This window comes from Erinaceus europaeus, chromosome 9 (assembly GCF_950295315.1).
Source record: "Erinaceus europaeus chromosome 9, mEriEur2.1, whole genome shotgun sequence".
Classification (NCBI taxonomy): domain Eukaryota; kingdom Metazoa; phylum Chordata; class Mammalia; order Eulipotyphla; family Erinaceidae; genus Erinaceus; species Erinaceus europaeus.
In genome coordinates this window covers 54,803,473-54,822,223 of record NC_080170.1, presented here as the reverse complement: position 1 = coordinate 54,822,223, position 18,751 = coordinate 54,803,473, and the positions used below count along the sequence as shown (strand labels likewise).

The following is an 18,751-nucleotide window of genomic DNA, read 5'->3' as shown; positions in this document are numbered from 1 at the left end:
AGGGGTAAAAAGACAAAAGTTGGGAATGAGAGCAAATTAACTAGTGAGATAAGAACTTTTAATATTTATTTATTTATTTATTTATCTTACCAGAGTACTCCCCAGCTTTGGCATATGGTGGTACCGGGGATTGAATCTGGGACCTCTGGTGCCACAGGCATGAAAGGTGCTTGCATAACCATTATATTTTTCTAGAACTCACTGATCAGCAGGAATAAGAATCATTAATTCTGACTGTAAGAGCTATATGTTCAAATTAGCCAAGAGGTGATGGTATATTTTAAAACCACTTGTTTATTAACCAGCTTTAGCATCATTTAATTAAGTCTGTTATAAGCAGGTTGCATACATGCCATTTAGGGATTTGGTGAGTCTTCTTGGTCAAAATTCATTCTCTGTAAAATCGGTGAGTGGGCCTAGTTTTTTTAAAATTTATTTTATCTTTATTAGATAAAGACAGCCAGAAATCGAGAGGGCAGGGGCAGATGGGGAAGGAGAGAGACAGACACTTGCAGCTCTGCTTCACCACTTGTGAAGCTTCCCCCTTTCAGGTGGGGACTGGAAGCTCAAACCCAGGTCCTTGTGCATTGTAGCATGTGCACTCAACCACTCAACCAGGTGTGCCACCACCCGGCCTCTAGTGGGCCTAGTTTTCTTTCTTAAATAAAAATCTTTTTTTTTTTTTTTTGCCTCCAGGGTTATTGCTGGGGCTCAGTGCCTGCACTATGAATCCACTGCTCCTGGAGGCTATTTTTTCCCTTTTTTATTGCTCTTGTTATTTATTGTTGTTGTTATTGCTGTTATTGGATAGGACAGACAGAAATTGAGAGTGGATGGGAAGACAAAGAGGAGGAGAGAAAGACACCTGCAGACCTGCTTCACCACCTGTGAAGGGACCCCCCACACACACACACACAGTGCAGGTGGGAAGCCAGGACTTTAACCAGGATCCTTACACAGGTCCTTGCGCTTTACGCCATGTGCGCTTAACCCAGCCCCCCTAGTTTTATATTTAAATTCATCTCAGAGTATCAAGTCTTGCAACCAGAAAAGGATCTGTGACAAGGATCTGGTTTGAGAAGATGCTCCAGAAGTTGATTTATTAGCTTCATATTTATTTATTTATTACCAGAGAATAGCTCAGTTTTGGCTTATGGTGGTGCTGGAGATTGAACCTGCAACCTCAGAGCCACAGCCATGAAAGTCTTTTGTATAACCATTATACTATTAGCTTTAGAAATCCTACTTTGCTTTCAGGGCTTCCAGATGTGGAGAAAACCAGTCAAAATCACAAAGTAAGGGTTACCTATCTAACCTACCTCCTGGAACCAGCTGGTTCAGTTGCTCAGTCTTATGCTTTGTCCATCATACTGAACTTATGTTAAGCCTCAAGGCTACTTTTCTGCTTACCCACAATAGCAAGAAAGTCTTTTGTTTCTTCTGGTTGAAAAAAAGAGTTGTTTCCACCACAAATAATAAGTCATTGTTCCCTATAATAATAGTGCATCCTCTTTAGCAGAAAAAAAAACAACAACTGCTCTATATAGTATGTTTATCAGCTTATTTAAAATAGACCTAAGTACCCATTGTGTCCTGAGAATAAACATTTGGGTGGTGATGGGGTTGGGGAAGAGAGAGAACTAAGGGAATACTTTCGCTCTTCTTGGCCTAGAGTCATATTAAAACCTCAGGAAGAAAAAAATCTGAATATGACCCTCAGTCCTGAATGACAATAACCTTCCTTATTCTGCTCATCTGTTACATTCTAAGAATAATTGGAACACTGCAGATATGTGTTCTCTCTCAACAGTTTCTTTAGCTTTCCAAATCTAGGACAAGAAGCTTCTTTCTGATTTTGATTTAGCCCATGAAAGTGTCTCTTTTTGAGTGGAGATTTTTTATTTTAGCAGCAATTTATAATTATTCTTGTGATTACATCTAATTATAGATTTTGGAAAGAGTGCACTTTATATATTTTGAGTTGTAAATTTTTTCATTAGCATTTCCTAGATTTAGACTAAATAAAAAATAAAAGAAAACTAATTTAATGGGGTGAAATGGTACATAAAGTTTAAAGTTTTACTCACAAAACCAAAATTTGTTATGTTTTCTTAGGGTACCTTAAATTATTTATTGGAAAAAGGACAATTTAAATAATAGGTAGAGATTTAAAATTAAGGATATCTTACCTAGAATCATTTTAGTTGTATTAAACATGGAAAATGAGAAAATTCCAATGTGGCATTAGTTAAAATGTAACAGGTAAATATGAAAACCATTTGAAGAACTAAAAAGCTATCAAGGAAACATCCAAGATGTTCTTCAGGAGATGAATGGGTAAACTATAGTACACCTACACCGGGAGTATCGTTCAACAGTAAAAAGAAATAATCTGTCATGCTGTTGAATAACAGGGGATAAAACTGGAATAAATATTTCTGAGTAAAATAAGACAATCTAAACAGGCTCCACTGGTTATGTAATAACTATTATGTAATATTCTGTAGAAGACAAAAATATAGAAACAGTAAAAAAAAAAAAGTCAGTGATTGGCAAGGCTTTGATGAGCAAGGAATGATTATTAGGTGAAGTGCATGAGATGTTTAAGACAGTGAAAATATTCTGTATTTACTATAACAGTGGATAGGTCCTTACACATTTGATAAACCCATAAACGATACAACATCAAGAGTGTCCCTTGTTATATTATGTTAATATAGGTCCTGAGGTCCTGAGTTCAGTTCCTAGCAACACATACGCCAGGGTGATACTCTGATTCTCTCTCCCTCTTTCTCATTAATAGATAAAAAAAAAAAATCTTAAAAAATAAGGTAACAATATTGGTCGATCAGTTATACAAAAACCTTTTATACCAATAATGCAAAGCACTCCCTAACAGGAGAGATGGTGGTGGTGGTGGTGGAGAACCTACACAGGAACTCGTTCTTTCTCCTCATTTTTTTCTGTAAATCTAGATTTACTCTAAAAATAAAGTTATTATTTTTTCTGTAATCCTAAACTTGCTCTAAAAGCAAAGTTATAATTACACAGAAAATATACATATTAGCTAAAAACTAAACTAGTAGAATTATCTTCTAAAACATAAGGCTAAACCAATCCCAGACCAGCAGCAGTTACTTGTTGTGTAAGAAGGACCCAGCTGCTGTCTTGTACCCCTCCTATCCTACAGTTTTTTTTTAATGTCTCCTTTCTTAAATAAAAAATAATAATAATAAAATGAAGAAAAAGAACCCAGCTATAGAATATTTTGTCAGAAATTATTCACTTGGCAGGGTATCTGCTTTGTCGTTGCCCGGGTTTGAGCTTGTCCCCAACAACACTGGGAGAAACTTCCTTACTATCCTGTCTTTCCCTTTCTTCTTCTGTCTCTGCTGTGTCTCTATTTTAAAAGTTCACCTGGATGCGTAAAACTCCAATGACAATAAAAGATAAATAAAGAAAGAATATTTTTCCAGAGGGCCAGGTGGCACATCTGGTAAAATGCATGTAATTAGCATGCACAAGGACCTAGGTTCAAGCCCCTGGTCCCTACCTGCAGGGGGAAACCTTCACTAATGGTGAAGCAATACTGCAGGTGTCTTTCTATCTCTCCTTCACCATTCCCTTACCTTCTCAGTTTCTCTGTCCTACTAAATAAAGTTAAGAATATTTTTTTCCAGAAATAGCAGCACATAACAACACAGAATACTATTAGTTTCTATTTTTGTTTGTTTTTTGTTCTTAGTAAACACACAAAGTGCTGCTTCTGGGGCCCAGGTGGTGGCATATCTGGTTAAGCACATACATTACAGTGCCCAAGGACCTAGGTGCATGCACCTAGTCCCTATCTGCAGGGGGGAAAGCTTCACAAGTGGTGAAGCAGGGCTGTAGGTGTCTCTCTTTCTCTATCTCCTCCTCCCTTCTCAGTTTCTTTCTGTCTAATAAATAAATAAATAAATAAATAAATAATTTTTTAAAAATAAAATGCTGCTTCTGTTCCTTCCTGCTTTTACACCATCGTTTTTAATCTCTGCAGTGACTGCTGGTACATCAGCCTTGGAAGTGTTTACACCAAAAGAAATCTTTGTGGCCAATGGGACGCAGGGGAAGCTGACATGCACCTTCAAGTCTACCAATGTGACAGGCACTCTGACTTCAATCTCATGGAGCTTCAAGCCCGAGGGTACAGACAAGGCTATGTCGGTAGGAAGGCATGGGCCAGGTGTGACCCATCCTGTGTTCTGTGTGCACCTCCCAAACCTGCTTGTTCCTGACTCCAGAACTTTGCCTTTGAGACTGACTCATGTGTCTTTGCTTCTAATTGCAGTTTTTCCACTACTCTCAAGGCCAATCATTTGTTGGCAATTACCCACCATTTAAGGACACAGTCACCTGGGCTGGAGACCTCGACAAAAAAGATGCATCAATCAACATAGAAAATGTGCAGTTTGTACACAATGGCACTTATATCTGCGATGTCAAAAACCCCCCTGACATTGTTGCTCAGCTAGGACACATTCGGCTCCATGTTGTGGAGAAAGGTGCTGCCTCAGTGTTTTTTACAGTAGTGATGCAGAGTCCTTTTGGTCTTATTTAGTTGGGGACAGAGTTCCATTTCAGTTAGATTCCATTTGCCATTTAGTTAAGCCCCTGTTTTTGTCCTGCAACCCATAAGCAGGAGTGTCCCATTTCTTCATTTATAGACTTGCTATCTGGGAGATCTATTGAGCTGATTTTTGGAATATCAATTTTTTATTGTTAATGAGATGGTTGGGTAGAGTGAGAAGTATGGAAATTAAGACTGTTTTCCAGGAGAAGGTTCTGACATTTGCAAAAGCAAAATAGCTGTTTCTTTGTAGTTTTGAGAATAAGCAGGAAAGAGATTTCGGAAAAGAACATTTGCCTTGTTGAAGAGGTCTATATCCCTCACTTTTATTTTAGAGGCATACTTAGTTCTATGGCAGCTGCTAAATGAAGACACTTACTTATTGATTTCGTAACATTCTATTCCTTCTCTCTATGGCATCAGTGCTTAAACAATTATTTTTTTCTCCAGAGAGTTTGCCAGTGTTTAGGGTGTGGACAGTGGTGGGCATCATTTCTGCTGTGGTCCTGGGCCTCACCCTACTCATTGGCATGGTCTTGGCTGTGATGTACAGAAGGAGAAACTCCAAACAGGATTATACTGGGTAAGAACCTCTACTTTTAAGAGAAGGAAGGGGAAAACAGTGGGATTACAAAAATGGGTATTCTTTACAGGAAGAGTTATGAAGAATTAATGAAGTTTGCTCTCCTGTTAGAATCAGATAACTCCTTCAGAAGGTACCTGGATAAGTAGAACTGGCTTGGTGCTGTTTCTAAGGTTTGGTGGTAAAGATTGCTCTTGTGTTCTAGCCCCACCCACCTTATAAGTAGTGTTTGGTCTCAGATTTCACTCACATGTTATGAGATTAGTATGCATCTTCTGGTAATCTTGTAAGATTCTTTTCTCTAGTTAGACAGACAAAATACCAATCAAGAAGAATTCTGCTAATAACTTCTTGCACATACCCTCATCGGATGAGGTAGCACTACTCTTTTTTTTTTTTTTTAAGTTTGGAAACAGGTTTATGGCTTTAATCATTCTTGAATGCATGTGTGGCTGACTGGACTCATCTAAACTATAATATTGAGAATTGAACACACAGGAGCCAGGCAGTAGTGCACCTGGTTAAGCACATATAGTACAAAGTGCAAGGACTCTCACAAGGACATGTATTCGAGCCCCCAGCTCCCTACCTGCAGCCAGGACGCTTCACAGGCAGTGAAGCATGTCTACAGGTGTCTGTCTCTCCCCTGCCCCTCTCAATTTCTTTCTGTCCTATCAAAATGGGAAGGGGTGGGGAAATGGCCACCAGAAGTGATGGATTCATAGTGCTGGTACCAAGTCCCAGTAATAACTCTGGAGGCAAAAAGAAAAAGAGAGAGAGAGAGAGAGAGAATTGAACACTCAAAGCAATAAAGAGTAGATTTTTTTTTTTTTTTGCCTGTGACTTTTAAAAGACAACAATTTGAGTATGAGTGTGTTTCTAATTGGAAAACCTTATCTTTTCCCCCACTCCAGTTGGTGATCTAACTTCTTAAGCTATGTGGTAAGGCTGGTTCACATTTATAAAGCATGAGCTTTGTTCAAGTGTTCTGGATGACCTTGATCCTCCCAAAAGGCGTGTGGTTTAAGGACTGCATGCTCCATCCTCTTTGTTGGCGGATGTCAGGACTTCTCTCTCTTAGCTCTGCTGCTGTAGTTCTTAGGGCTGACATATTTAACAACTTGTGGTGTTCACATAGTACTTGCCTGGAATAATGCTATTCTGCTGGCTATATCTACCCTCTTGCATGGTGAGTGTTTTATAATTAAATATAACCAGAATTTGGGTTTTCAACTTGGAACTAACCCAGCACAGAGACATGATTGTCTCTGTAGTTCTTGCTTTTAGGTTTATAAAGGGGCAGGAATATGTACTTTAGAATCAATCCTGCATGGCATAATGAATGCTGCTCTTCTTACTTTGGTTTTTTTCCCCCCTCCCTACCATGCTGTGCCAGGATCAGATCCTGTTTATCTTCCACTTCTTAAGGAAAGCTGACTTATTCCACATGAGCTTCTAAAGGGACTGGGTCTCCTCTTCCATCCCCACTAGACACATGGTAACTAATTACATCACCCATTGCGGTTAGATTCCTATATGTGTGTTCAGTTTATCTCTTTTGTTGACATCTAACCAGTTGCCTCTGAACTAACCCAGCAGCTATTATCTTTTGTCCACGAAAATGTTGTATGTGTGTACTGGAACCATGTTGTTTTCCATTCTAATGAAATTGGGTTGTCAGGTTACATAGAGATCTGTGATCATCTGAATATTTGTTCTTCATGTAAAGTACCTGTTTGTGTTTTAATTTCCTTTTCCATAACTGGTCACTGATGACTGTGACCCTCTTTGTGTTAGAATGTTCAAGTCATTTTGGTTTGGAGCATATAACTTATTTCAGTGAAGGTCTAGGATATTTTGTTTGGTTAGTAATAACACTTAAAAATATGGTCTTGTCAGTGTTTTCCATTTTATAAATAAAAACTTAAAAAATAATAAAAATTAATAAATACTAAAATAGGAAAAAAATATGAGTCTCCCCAAATTCCCAAGATTTTTTTTCCTTTAAATGTATTAAGAAGGATTTAAGCCCTGCTAACTACCTTTTTGTTGTTGTTTGGAATAGACACAAAGAGAAGTTGAGAGGGGAAGAGAGATGGGGGAGGCAGAAGAGAGAGAGAGAGGGAGGGGTCATGCTGCAGCATTGCTTCACCACTTGTGAAGCTTTGTGGGGACCTGGGTCTTAAACCTTGGTCCCTGAACATTGTAACACATAGCTCAACCAGTAACACCACCACCTGGCCCCTCTGATAACCTTTGACCCTGAGAATCCCTAGTGAGTTCCCTCCTGGTACTCACTTTTCCCATTTACTGATGAGCTACTACTTCTCATCACCTCTGGGTAAAGGAGCATTCTTCCGCCTCTTATATTCCTGGCTTCCTGGGTTATCTTTGATTTGGTTATGGTATTGCTGGGGAATGAAAATATGGAGATGAAGGAATAGGTGAAAAGAGATTAGCCAGATGAGGCTCCCAGATGTGTGCCTATTTTTTCTGAAACACATTCAGAAATGATTTACCTTTGGTGATCATGAAAGCAAATTACCATGAAGAATGTAGAACTTGTTCTTTAACCCTTTATGTAGGGAGGGCTAGTGGCAGGAAAAGGAAAAAGCTGTGAAAGGATAGGTGTATTTATAGACAGTATCATAGTCACTGTAAACTTAGACAAAGAGGAGACACCATACTGGTGTCTGTACCCCATTTCCAAAGGTGGGATTTATTGATTTGGAAGAGTGAGTGTCAGAATTATGAAGAGTTTCAAGATCTGTGATCATTTTGGTGCTTGTTGTTTTGTGTTTTGTTTTTATATATTTGTTGCTTCATCTTCTACCACATGTGTTTATGCATTTTGTTTCCATTTATTTTAATTTTCTGTCTCATATTTGTTCTCCAAATTGCTATCTCATTAGCTGCAGTACCTCAGAGAGTTTGTCACCAGTTAAGCTGGGTCCAAGGAAGTCCCCTTCCGACACTGAGGGCCTAGTAAAGAGCCTGCCTTCTGGATCTCACCAGGTAATGGCCAAGTGAAGTCCTGCCCTGGATGACCCTGTGTTGTGCTACTCTGTCTGTCCTTTTACAAGATCTGTCTCTTTCCTGCGTCTATCCCTTCCCTGGATGCCAGAAAAAAAACTCTAGCCTTGAAAGAGAATGAGAGTGAAGGACAGGATAAAAAAAGAGAGGGGAACAAAGGAGTTTTTGGAGAGGACATGTGGAGAAGATTGACCAAACTATTACCAGTTGATCAGCCACAAAACACCATTAATTATGTGCTCCTGGCCCACATAGAATCAGAACTGATTTTCTCAGATGTAAAAGACTTGCCTTCACTGCTTCAGGGGATAAATCTAGTGAACTAGATTCTGTTTTGAGAAACCCAATTTGACAAAGTAGCAGAGAAAAGTTGATAGTCTTGGTTTCTCAAATAAAACAGAACAATTATCTTATATGGATTCTTGAGAAGAAACTGAAATATTTACTTCATAATGATTAGACTGGATAAACAAGGAAAGTCTTTGGTTTCTACTTGTAGAAAGATTTCTACTTTCTTTTTTTTTATTGTTGTAGTTATTATTGTTGTCATCGTTGTTGGATAGGACAGAGAGAAATGGAGAGAGGAGGGGAAGACAGAGAGGGGGAGAGAAAGGTAGACACCTGCAGACCTGCTTCACCACTTGTGAAGCGACTCCCCTGCAGGTGGGGAGCCGGGAGCTCGAACTGGGATGCTTACACCGGTCCTTGGGATTTGCGCCACCTGCACTTAATCTCCTGTGCTACCGCCCGACTCCCAGATTTCTACTTTCTTATAGAAAGTACGGAGGAGAATTAATTGTCATCCAGAACTTAGCATGGAGCCTGTCACTATGGTTAATATGGCATTTTGTCCATGCAGTTATAACTGTATACCTGGGTCATGGCAGAAACTCTATGGCTTAGTTTTTCTTTTATTTGTTTGTTTGTTTGTTTACTACCAGGGTTATTGCTGGGGCTCAGTGCCTACACAACAGACCCATCACTCCTGGTGACTGTTTCTTCCTTTTTTCTCTTTGATAGGACAGAGAGAACTTGAGAGGGGCGGGGTAGATAGACAGGGAGAGAGAAAGAGAAACAACTGCAGTACTTGCTTTAATGTTGATGAAGCTTTGCCTCCTGCAGGGGCTCAAATCCAGGTTGTTGTGTATGGTAACATGTGCACTCAACTAGGTGTGCGACCCCAGGTGTACCACTACCCAGGCCCTGTAGCTTAGTTTTTCTAAAATTCTTTTTCTGTGGGGAAAAAAAATATCCTAAAGAATTTGAGTTTGTAACTATGCCTGGAACAGGTGCTATGGGTGGGGTGTGGAGTATGGGTGTAAGAGGAATTAAAAAATAACAATATCTTGTGGGAAAAAGTACCCAGGTCCTACTTTGTTATATGTGGTGTGGAAACTGAGCATGTCATACATAGTAAATTACTAAAGGCAAATACACTGTTAGTGACAGAATTGATTATATATCCCAGATGTCTTTTTACTTGCTGGCACTCCCATGGAGGGGATCCAGCCAGGAAGCAAGTCACCAACCCTCCCTCTCTGGCTCTAAGGGGCCCAGAGATTCAGACAGGAGGCATCAGGGAGTATTTTGGTACAAACACTCATTTAAGGTGGGTTTGGGTTTATATAGAAAGTTAAACAAAGAACAAAATACGTCAGAAATTACAGGTTTCTTAAAGGTCAGCTTGCCCCTATGGTAAGGGGCTGGTATGACAAGAGTTGATGTGATACATAAAGGTCAAAACAATTAGTCTCCTGATGCAGGTATTTTAATTATCCAAAGGCATTTGAGAGAAGAATAAGGGTTGAACCAGTAAGGTGAGATAGAGAAAGAAAAACAAGGCTTTATGTAAATTAAGGACATCAAAGGACACAAGGAAATAAGATTTGGGGGCTTTTCACTGTCTGGTGTTAGGGGTGTTGATAGGGTGTGTTCTCCTTTGTGATCAAAAGTTGAAGTGGATGTGTGAACTTTGAGTGCCTATCATGAACTTTGAGTGAACCTTAAAGCAGGCAACCATTTGGCCTGTCAGCAGGGGAAACTAAGTGTGAAAGGCCTGTAGGATTTCTGTGAGCTTGAGAGACTAACAAGGAGAAACTGAGTCTGGGAGACTTTTCCCTCTTGGCTCATCTCTATAAGGAGAGAGGCTAACAAAAGGGGTGTCTTTCCAGACCTCCATCCAAGGATGGGAGAGCTTCCCTAAGCTCTACCAAGCTTTCACATAGTCCAACATTTACTATCTGTACTATTTGTACAGCAGCAAACTCATTAATTGTTCATTTCTATGTGTCTCTTGGATTGCACAGTTAGCCTCAGTGAGTTTAGGTTATGGCTAGGAATTGTGATTTTTTTTTATGGCCAGCAGGTGGTGCTATTGTGATCTCTAGGTTTCTCTTGTTTGTATAATCCGCAGAGGTTGCTTTGGGCTGTCTTGTGGTCACAAATGCTCTGTTTTATGTTGTTTCCTTGCATTAAATTCAGAAGGCTAAATACCCGCTGAGTCAAAGATTGAGAAGTTTTAAGCCCCATTCTCTTGTTAAAATTCAGACGGCTCCAGCTGGCCGGGCTAGCTTCACGGGCGGGTAACAGAGACGCGGAGACAACGGCTGGGCAGGGAAGCTGTATCTTTATTCAGGAACAACGATTCATAAACTAAGACAAACTAATCACCAAACAGAACTCTGCTGTCTCTTTGCGGCTGCGCAAGCACTCTCTCCTACTCCCGAACTCAGGAACCCTCGAACTCTCTTTTACTCTCGAACTCTGAAACTCTCCTACTGTGGAACTCTCTCTTACTCTGTAACTCAGGAACTCTTCAACTCTGGAACTCAGGAACTCTCGGACTCAGGAACCCTCTCTCGGGGTTCCTTGGGGCAGGGCCAAGCGGGCCACGAAATTAACTGGACTGATCCAATTCTCTTGGGGGGGGGGAGGGCTAGAACAAACCAATGTAAAGCATATGACATTCTCTTTTCTTCTATCATTCAGAACAACCTTCATTGTTTGCTGTGATTAAAGTAAAATTGCCAAAATGGCACAGCTCAGTACTGTCTTCCCCCCACACACACCCCATTTCTGATTTGACTTTGCTGTTCTTCAACCCACACCCCTTTTGCCCCACACACACACATGCACCTGAGGCTGTAGAGCTTTCAGCTGTAGATTATGGCTACAGATGGATCTCTTGTTGTATTTATTTGATGTTTTGGGAGAAGAGACAATTCGATCCCTGTATTCCATGGCCATGCCACCTGGAAGTCCCCTTCTTTACATTTCTAATGGGTCCTTACTTTCCTGTTCTCCTGAATAATATTTTGAGATAGGAAAAAGACTTATATGATCTTAGATATCAAAAAACGCTTCGTTTTACAATTTCTGATGATACCAGACTAAAATAATTGTGCTCTAGGTAGGTATCCGTTCAAGGGGCCAGGTGACAATTCTCCTGGTAGAGTACACACTTTACCATGAGTGAGGACCACATTTAAGCTACTGGCCACCAGATGGCAGCATCGTGCAAAGGAGAAGCATCATGAACAGTGTAAACTGTACAATGTATCTTTCCTTTGTCTCTAACAAAGTCTACTAGGCGGACCGGGCAGTGGCACACCTGGTTAAGTGCATGCATTACAGTGCACAAGGACCCAGGTTTGGACCGGGCAGTGGCACACCTGGTTAAGTGCATGCATTACAGTACACAAGGACCCAGGTTTAAGCCTCTGGTCCCCACCTGCAGGGGGAAAGTATCACAGGTGGTAAATAAAGCAGGACTAGTAGTATCTCTCTGTCTCTCTCCCTTTCTATCTCCCCCCTCCCCTCTCAATTTCTGTCTCAATAAATAAATAAAAAATTTTTTTAAAAAAAGCCCAAATATCTAAAAAAGAGAGAGAAAGAAAGTCTACCAGGATTGGTGAAATCATGCAGGTACAAAGTACCACTGAAACTCTGATTTTAAAATAATTTACCGGGAGTCGGGCTGTAGCGTAGTGGGTTAAGTGCAGGTGGTGCAAAGCTCAAGGACCAGAGTAAGGATCCGGGTTCGAGTCCTGGCTCCCCACCTGCAGGGGAGTCACTTCACAAGCGATGAAGCAGGTCTACAGGTATCTGTCTTTCTCTCCCCCTCTCTGACTTCCCCCTCCTCTCTCCATTTCTCTCTGTCCTATCCAACAAAAACAACAACAATAATAACTACAACAATAAAACAAAAAGGGCAACAAAAGGGAATAAATAAATAAAATAAATATTTATAAAAAAAAAAACAAAACAATTTACCGGTGCTGAGTATGTTAGTTTCTTAAGTGTATCATCCAAAGTTCATGATTTCACTGGATCTTCAGTTATCAGAAGTTCCCAACCTAGTCTGTTGGGCAGCCCCCCTGCTCTGATGCTGTGGTCTATTTACATAATCATTGTTTTGCTTGAGACCCACCCTGCCTGCAGGGTATTGGTTAATCCCACTGGTTAGAACCTTCCTAACAACTGCTATGGAAGCTTTCTACCTTTGTGCTCTTTTCTCCACCCACACTCCTAGCCATTTCCTTTTCCAACTTGCCACTTCTGGTTAAAGAGAGAGAAGCGGTAGGGAGGTTTTGTTTTTGGGCTCTGTGAACCAGATTATGTAGATCCCGCTATGTTCCATTATGAGTCCCAGAGGGCGTCCTACTCCAAAAAGGGCTTCAAAATCCCAGTGAGGCTGGTTCTGACTGTTCCTGCAGGATTGCTGCAGGCATTCATTCCCAAAAGTGTCTTCCTAGAAGAAGGAATCGAGTCAGGAGAGTAGAACTAACCATGTGTCTCCATTCATGGGGACTGCCAAGGTTCTGGAAAAGGCTCTGCAAGTTAGAGTTGCCCTTCTCTGTGGGAGACTCGGGAGAGGGAGTCCAGGAAGTCCCAGGGGAAATCTTCACGCATCTCCCAAGCTCTACAGTCACGGTCATGAGGAACCAAGGTGTGGCCCAGAGCAAAATGTCCCAGAGATAGAAAACCTGTCTCATGAAAAAAGAGTAGAGGGTTTGGGAAACCTCTTCATAAGGAGGAAGGTCGCCCATGGCAGAGGGGTCTCAGAAAAATAATAAGAGGGAAAAAAAAGAATCACAGTGCCTTCGTAAAACACGAGGCTACAGAGAGCCAAGGCCATATAGTTGGGCACCGGAATGCCAGGCTAGCTTCACCAGAGAGAGAGAGAGACGAGGAACTCATGACGGAGTGGGAACGCAATGTAAATGTAATGCCCTTATTGATCAGATACAACGTCTTTATATATATCTTTAACTGGAAGTGGCAAGTCGGAAAAGGAAATGGCTAGGAGAGGGGGTGGAGAAAAGAGCATGAAGGTAGGAGCTTCCATAGCAGCTGTTGTGAAGGTTCTAACCAGTGGGATTAACCAATACCCTGCAGGCAGGGCAGGTCTCAAGCAAAACAATGATTATGTAAATAGACCACAGCATCAGATCAGGGGGGCTGCCTGGCACTAGTCCTTTAGACTAAGATCTCCATGACTTAGATTGAATAATTTATAACAGTAAGATAATAGTAGATGAAACTTGATAGACAAATGTATCAGCTTTAATAATTACAATGGACCATCCAGGCAGAAAATCAATAAAGAAATGAGGGAGCTAAATGAAGAGATAGATAAACTAGAACTATTGGACATTTTTAGAGCCATTCATCCCAAGAAACAGGAGTACACATTCTACTCAAGTCCACATTGGTCATTTTCTAGGGTAGACTATAGGTTAGGTCACAAAGACAGCATCAGCAAATTCAAGTGCATTGATTCATCCCAAGTGTCTTCTCAGACCACAGTGGAATTAAACTAACACTTAACAATCAACAAAAGATTAATAATAGTCCCAAAATGTGGAAGCTCAATAGTACACTACTAGATAAAAGAGGAAATAAAGGAAGAAATCAAAATGTTTTGAGAGTTCAGTGAAAATGAAGACACAAACTTTCAGAATATTTGGGACACAGCGAAGGCAGTTCTGAGAGGGAAGTTCATAGCCATACAAGCACACATTAGGAAACAAGAAAAAGCATAAATAAATAACCTGATTGCATACCTTAAAGACCTAGAAGAAGAACAACAAAGGAACCCTAAAGGAACCAGAAGAACAGAAATCACTAAAGTTAGGGCAGACATCAATAACATTGAAAATAAGAAAACCATACAAAAGATCAGCAAAAGTAAATGTTGGTTCTTTGAAAGAGTGAACAAAATCAACAAACCTTTAGCTAGACTCACAAAACAAAAAAGGGAAGACCCAAATAAATGGGATTGTAAATGAAAGAGGAGATATCACAACAGACACTACAGAAATTAAACATATCATGCGAGGCTTCTATGAACAACTATATGCCACCAAGCTAGAGAACCTGGAAGAAATGGACTACTTCCTAGATACCTATGAACTTCCAAAATTAACTAAAGAGGAACTAGATAATATGAACAGGCCCATCACAGCTAATGAAATTGAAACAGTTATCAAAAATCTTCCCAGTAGTAAAAGTCCTGACCAGATGGTTTTACAAATGAATTCTACAAAACCTTTAAGGAAGATTTAATACTTTAAAAATTATTCCAGAATATTGAAGACACTGGATTACTCCCTTCCAGCTTCTATGAAGCCAACATCACTCTGATACCAAAAGCAGACAGGGACACAACCAACAAAGAAAACTACAGACCAATATCTCTGATGAACACAGATGCTAAAATATTGAACAAAATTCTAGCCAACTGGGAGTCGGGCGGTAGTGCAGCAAGTTAAGTGCATGCGGCACAAAGCACAAGGACCGGCATAAGGATCCCAGTTTGAGCCCTCAGCTCCCCATATGAAGGGGAGTCGCTTCACAGGCGGTGAAGCAGGTCTGCAGGTGTCTATCTTTCTCTCCCTCTCTGTCTTCCCCATCTCTCTCTATTTCTCTCTGTCCTATCCAACAACAATGACATCAATAACAACAATAATTACTACAACAATAAAACAAGGGAAACAAAAGGGAATAAAAGACTAAATATTTTTTTTAAAATTCTAGCAAGCTGGATACAGCACTATGTTAAGAAGAGTGTTCATCATGACCAAGTGGGGTTTATCCCAGGCATGCAAGGTTGGTTTAATATATGTAAAGCAATCAACGTGATCTACCACATCAATAAAAGCAAGACCAAAAACCATATGGTCATATCAATAGATGCAGAGAAAGCCTTTGACAAAATCCAACATCCCTTTATGATCAAAACACTACAAAAAATGGGAATAGATGGAAAATTCCTCAAGATAGTGGAGTCTATATATAGCAAACCTACAGCCAATATTATACTCAGTGGTGAAAAACTGGAAGCATTTCCCCTCAGATCAGGTACTAGACAGGGCTGCCCACTATCACCATTACTATTCAACATGGTGTTGGAAGTTCTTGCCATAGCAATCAGTCAGGAGCAGTTATTAAAGGGATACAGATTGGAAGAGAAGAAGTCAAACTCTGCCTATTTGCAGATGACATGATAATATACATAGAGAAACCTAAAGAATCCAGCAAGAAGCTTTTGGAAATCATCAGGCAATACAGTAAGGTGTCAAGCTACAAAATTAACATTCAAAAGTCAGTGGCATTCATCTATGCAAATACTAAGTTAGAAGATGATGAAATCCAGAAATCAGTTTCTTTTACTATAGCAACAAAAACACGAAAATATCTAGGAATAAACCTAACCAAAGAAGTGAAAGACTTGTATACTGAAAATTATGAGTCACTACTCAAGGAAAATGAAAAAGACACAAAGAAGTGGAAAGAAATTCCATGTTCATGGGTTGGAGGAATTAACATCATTAAAATGAATATACTACCCAGAGCCATCTACAAATGTAATGCTATCCCCATCAAGATCCCAACCACATTTTTTAGGAGAGTAGAAAAAAAATGCTACAAATGTTTATCTGGAACCAGAAAAAGACTTAGAATTGCCAAAAGAAAGAACAGAACTGGAGGCATCACACTCCCAGATCTCAAATTGTATTATTATAGGGCCATTGTCATCAAAACTGCTTGGTACTGGAACATGAATAGACACACTGACCAGTGGAATAGAATCGAGAGCCCAGAAGTAAGCCCCCACACCTATGGACATCTAATCTTTGACAAAGGGGCCCAGACTATTAAATGGGGAAAGCAGAGTCTCTTCAACAAATGGTGTTGGAAACAATGGGTTGAAACATGCAGAAGAATGAAACTGAACCACTATATTTCACCAAACACAAAAGGAAATTCCAAGTGGATCAAGGACTTGGATGTTAGACCACAAACTATCAGATACTTAGAGGGAAATGTTGGCAGAACTCTTTCCCGCATAAATTTTAAAGACATCTTCAATGAAATGAATCCAATTACAAAGAAGACTAAGGCAAGCATAAACCTATGGGACTACATCAAATTAAAAAGCTTCTGCACAGCAAAAGAAACCAATACCCAAAGAGAGAGACCCCTCACAGAACGAGAGAAGGTCTTTACATGCCATATGTCAGACAAGAGTTTAATAACCAAAATATATAAAGAGCTTGCCAAACTCAACAACAAGACAACAAATAACCCCACCCAAAAGTGGGGAGAGGACATGGACTGAATATTCACCACAGAAGAGATCCAAAAGGCTGAGAAACACATGAAAAAATGCTCCAAGTCTTTGATGTCAGAGAAATGCAAATAAAGACAACATGAGATACCACTCACTCCTATGAGAATGTCATACATCATAAAAGGTAGCAAGCAACAAATGCTGGAGAGGTTGTGGTGTCAAAGGAACCCTCCTGCACTGCAGGTGGGAATGTCAATTGGTCCAACCTCTGTGGAGAGCCATCTGGAGAATTCTCAGAAGGCTAGAAATGGACCTACCCTATGATCCTGCAATTCCTCTCCTGGAGATGTATCCTAAGGAACCCAACACACCCATCCAAAAAGATTTGTGTATACCTATGTTCTTAGCAGCACAATTTGTAATAGCCCAAACCTGGAAGCAACCCAGGTATCCAACAACAGATGAGTGGCTGAGCAAGTTGTGGTATATATACACAATGGAATACTACTTAGCTATTAAAAACAGTGACTTCATCGTTTTCAGCTGATCTTGGATGGACCTTGAAGAAATCATGTTGAGTGAAATAAATCAGAAACAGAAGTATGAATATGGGATGATCTCACTCTCAGGCAGAAGTTGAAAACAACATCAGAAGAGAAAACACAAATAGAACCTGAACTGGAATTGGTGTATTCCACCAAAGTAAAAGACTCTGGGGTGGGGTAGAAGGAGAATTCAGGTCCAAAAAGTATGGCAGAGGACCTATTGGGGGTTGTATTGTTATACGGAAAACTGGGAAATGGTATGCATGTATAAACTATTGTATTTACTGACGAATGTAACACATTAATTCCCCAATAAAGAAATTTAAAAATAATAATTACAGTGTACCCTGATTGCTTTAAAGTCAATCCTGGACTGTTGTTCCTAAGAAGTCTTCTCAAAGACATTCAAAACAGACAATATTATGCTCTAGAACCCTGATGTCATTGCCTGAAGGGACACTAGTTTTTTTTCAGACTTCTAATCCTGCCTTTCTTTTCCAGGGCCCAATCATATATGCACAGTTAGAACATTCTGGTGGTCATCACAGTGACAAGATCAACAAATCAGAGTCTGTGGTATATGCAGATATCCGGAAAAACTGAGAGAAGAAACAGATCATATCCTAAGCAGGAAACAAATTTCAACTGGACTTGTGCAAAGAATGTAGCCGGTAACCACATGTGGCTTTGCAAACCTGGGCATGAACAAGAACATGTTTATTCATGGAGGGAAGAAAAGATGCTTATAAGGGATATGTATAAATATTCTATTTAATCTTCTGATTGTGGAACCTATGGTGCATGGTGAAATGATGGTATGATTCTACTTTATATAAATAGTTTTGCTGATTTGTACTTTCAGGGGCTTTTGAGATCTGGAAATTTGAAAACATTGCTGTCATCATTTAGAACTGGCTTACATTAACGGAAATGGTAGCAGATCTTTTAGGATTCCAGTAGACATGGCCTTTCTATCCAAGGGCTTAACCAGGCTGAGCATTTATTTTAACTGAAGGAATGGGGTTGCTATGATAGAAGCCAACCCAGCATGTCTTTAGCAGGAACAGCACCTGTTTGCTTGTGGTTTTTAGGGTCAACTGAAAACTATTTGATGTTTTCCCTTCTAAAATATGTGGCAGTTTTAGCTTTTTATGTTGTGGAGACTTACAGTGAGCAACCTATCAGTATAACATAACAATTTTTGGATCATTATAGCAAGATGAATAGAGAATAAAAGCTAAAGGTCACTTTCTTCTAGATATTTTTAGATCAGTACCATCAAGATAATTGCAGGAAAAAAACTTGGCCTTTGTGGAGGAAAATGATACCAATTGAAGACTGAAATGTGCCAGTTATATTCTCTGCTGAAGTCTTCCTGCAATGAGTTCCTCTCCCACTGAAGGAAAGAT

The 18,751-nt window shown here is 40.0% G+C and overlaps 1 protein-coding gene across 1 annotated transcript in view; it reads left to right on the top strand.

Annotated features, from left to right (window-relative positions):
- The window catches only part of MPZL1 (myelin protein zero like 1), a 70,799-nt gene extending 52,602 nt beyond the window's left edge, over positions 1 to 18,197 (top strand). The window contains exons 2-6 of the mRNA XM_007528772.3: positions 4,037 to 4,203; positions 4,328 to 4,541; positions 5,057 to 5,189; positions 8,102 to 8,204; positions 17,844 to 18,197. Coding sequence (XP_007528834.2) covers positions 4,037 to 4,203; positions 4,328 to 4,541; positions 5,057 to 5,189; positions 8,102 to 8,204; positions 17,844 to 17,945 — 719 coding nt within the window. The 3' untranslated portion in view covers positions 17,946 to 18,197. The remainder of the gene's footprint in view (positions 1 to 4,036; positions 4,204 to 4,327; positions 4,542 to 5,056; positions 5,190 to 8,101; positions 8,205 to 17,843) is intronic.
- Positions 18,198 to 18,751: the final 554 nt, after the last annotated feature.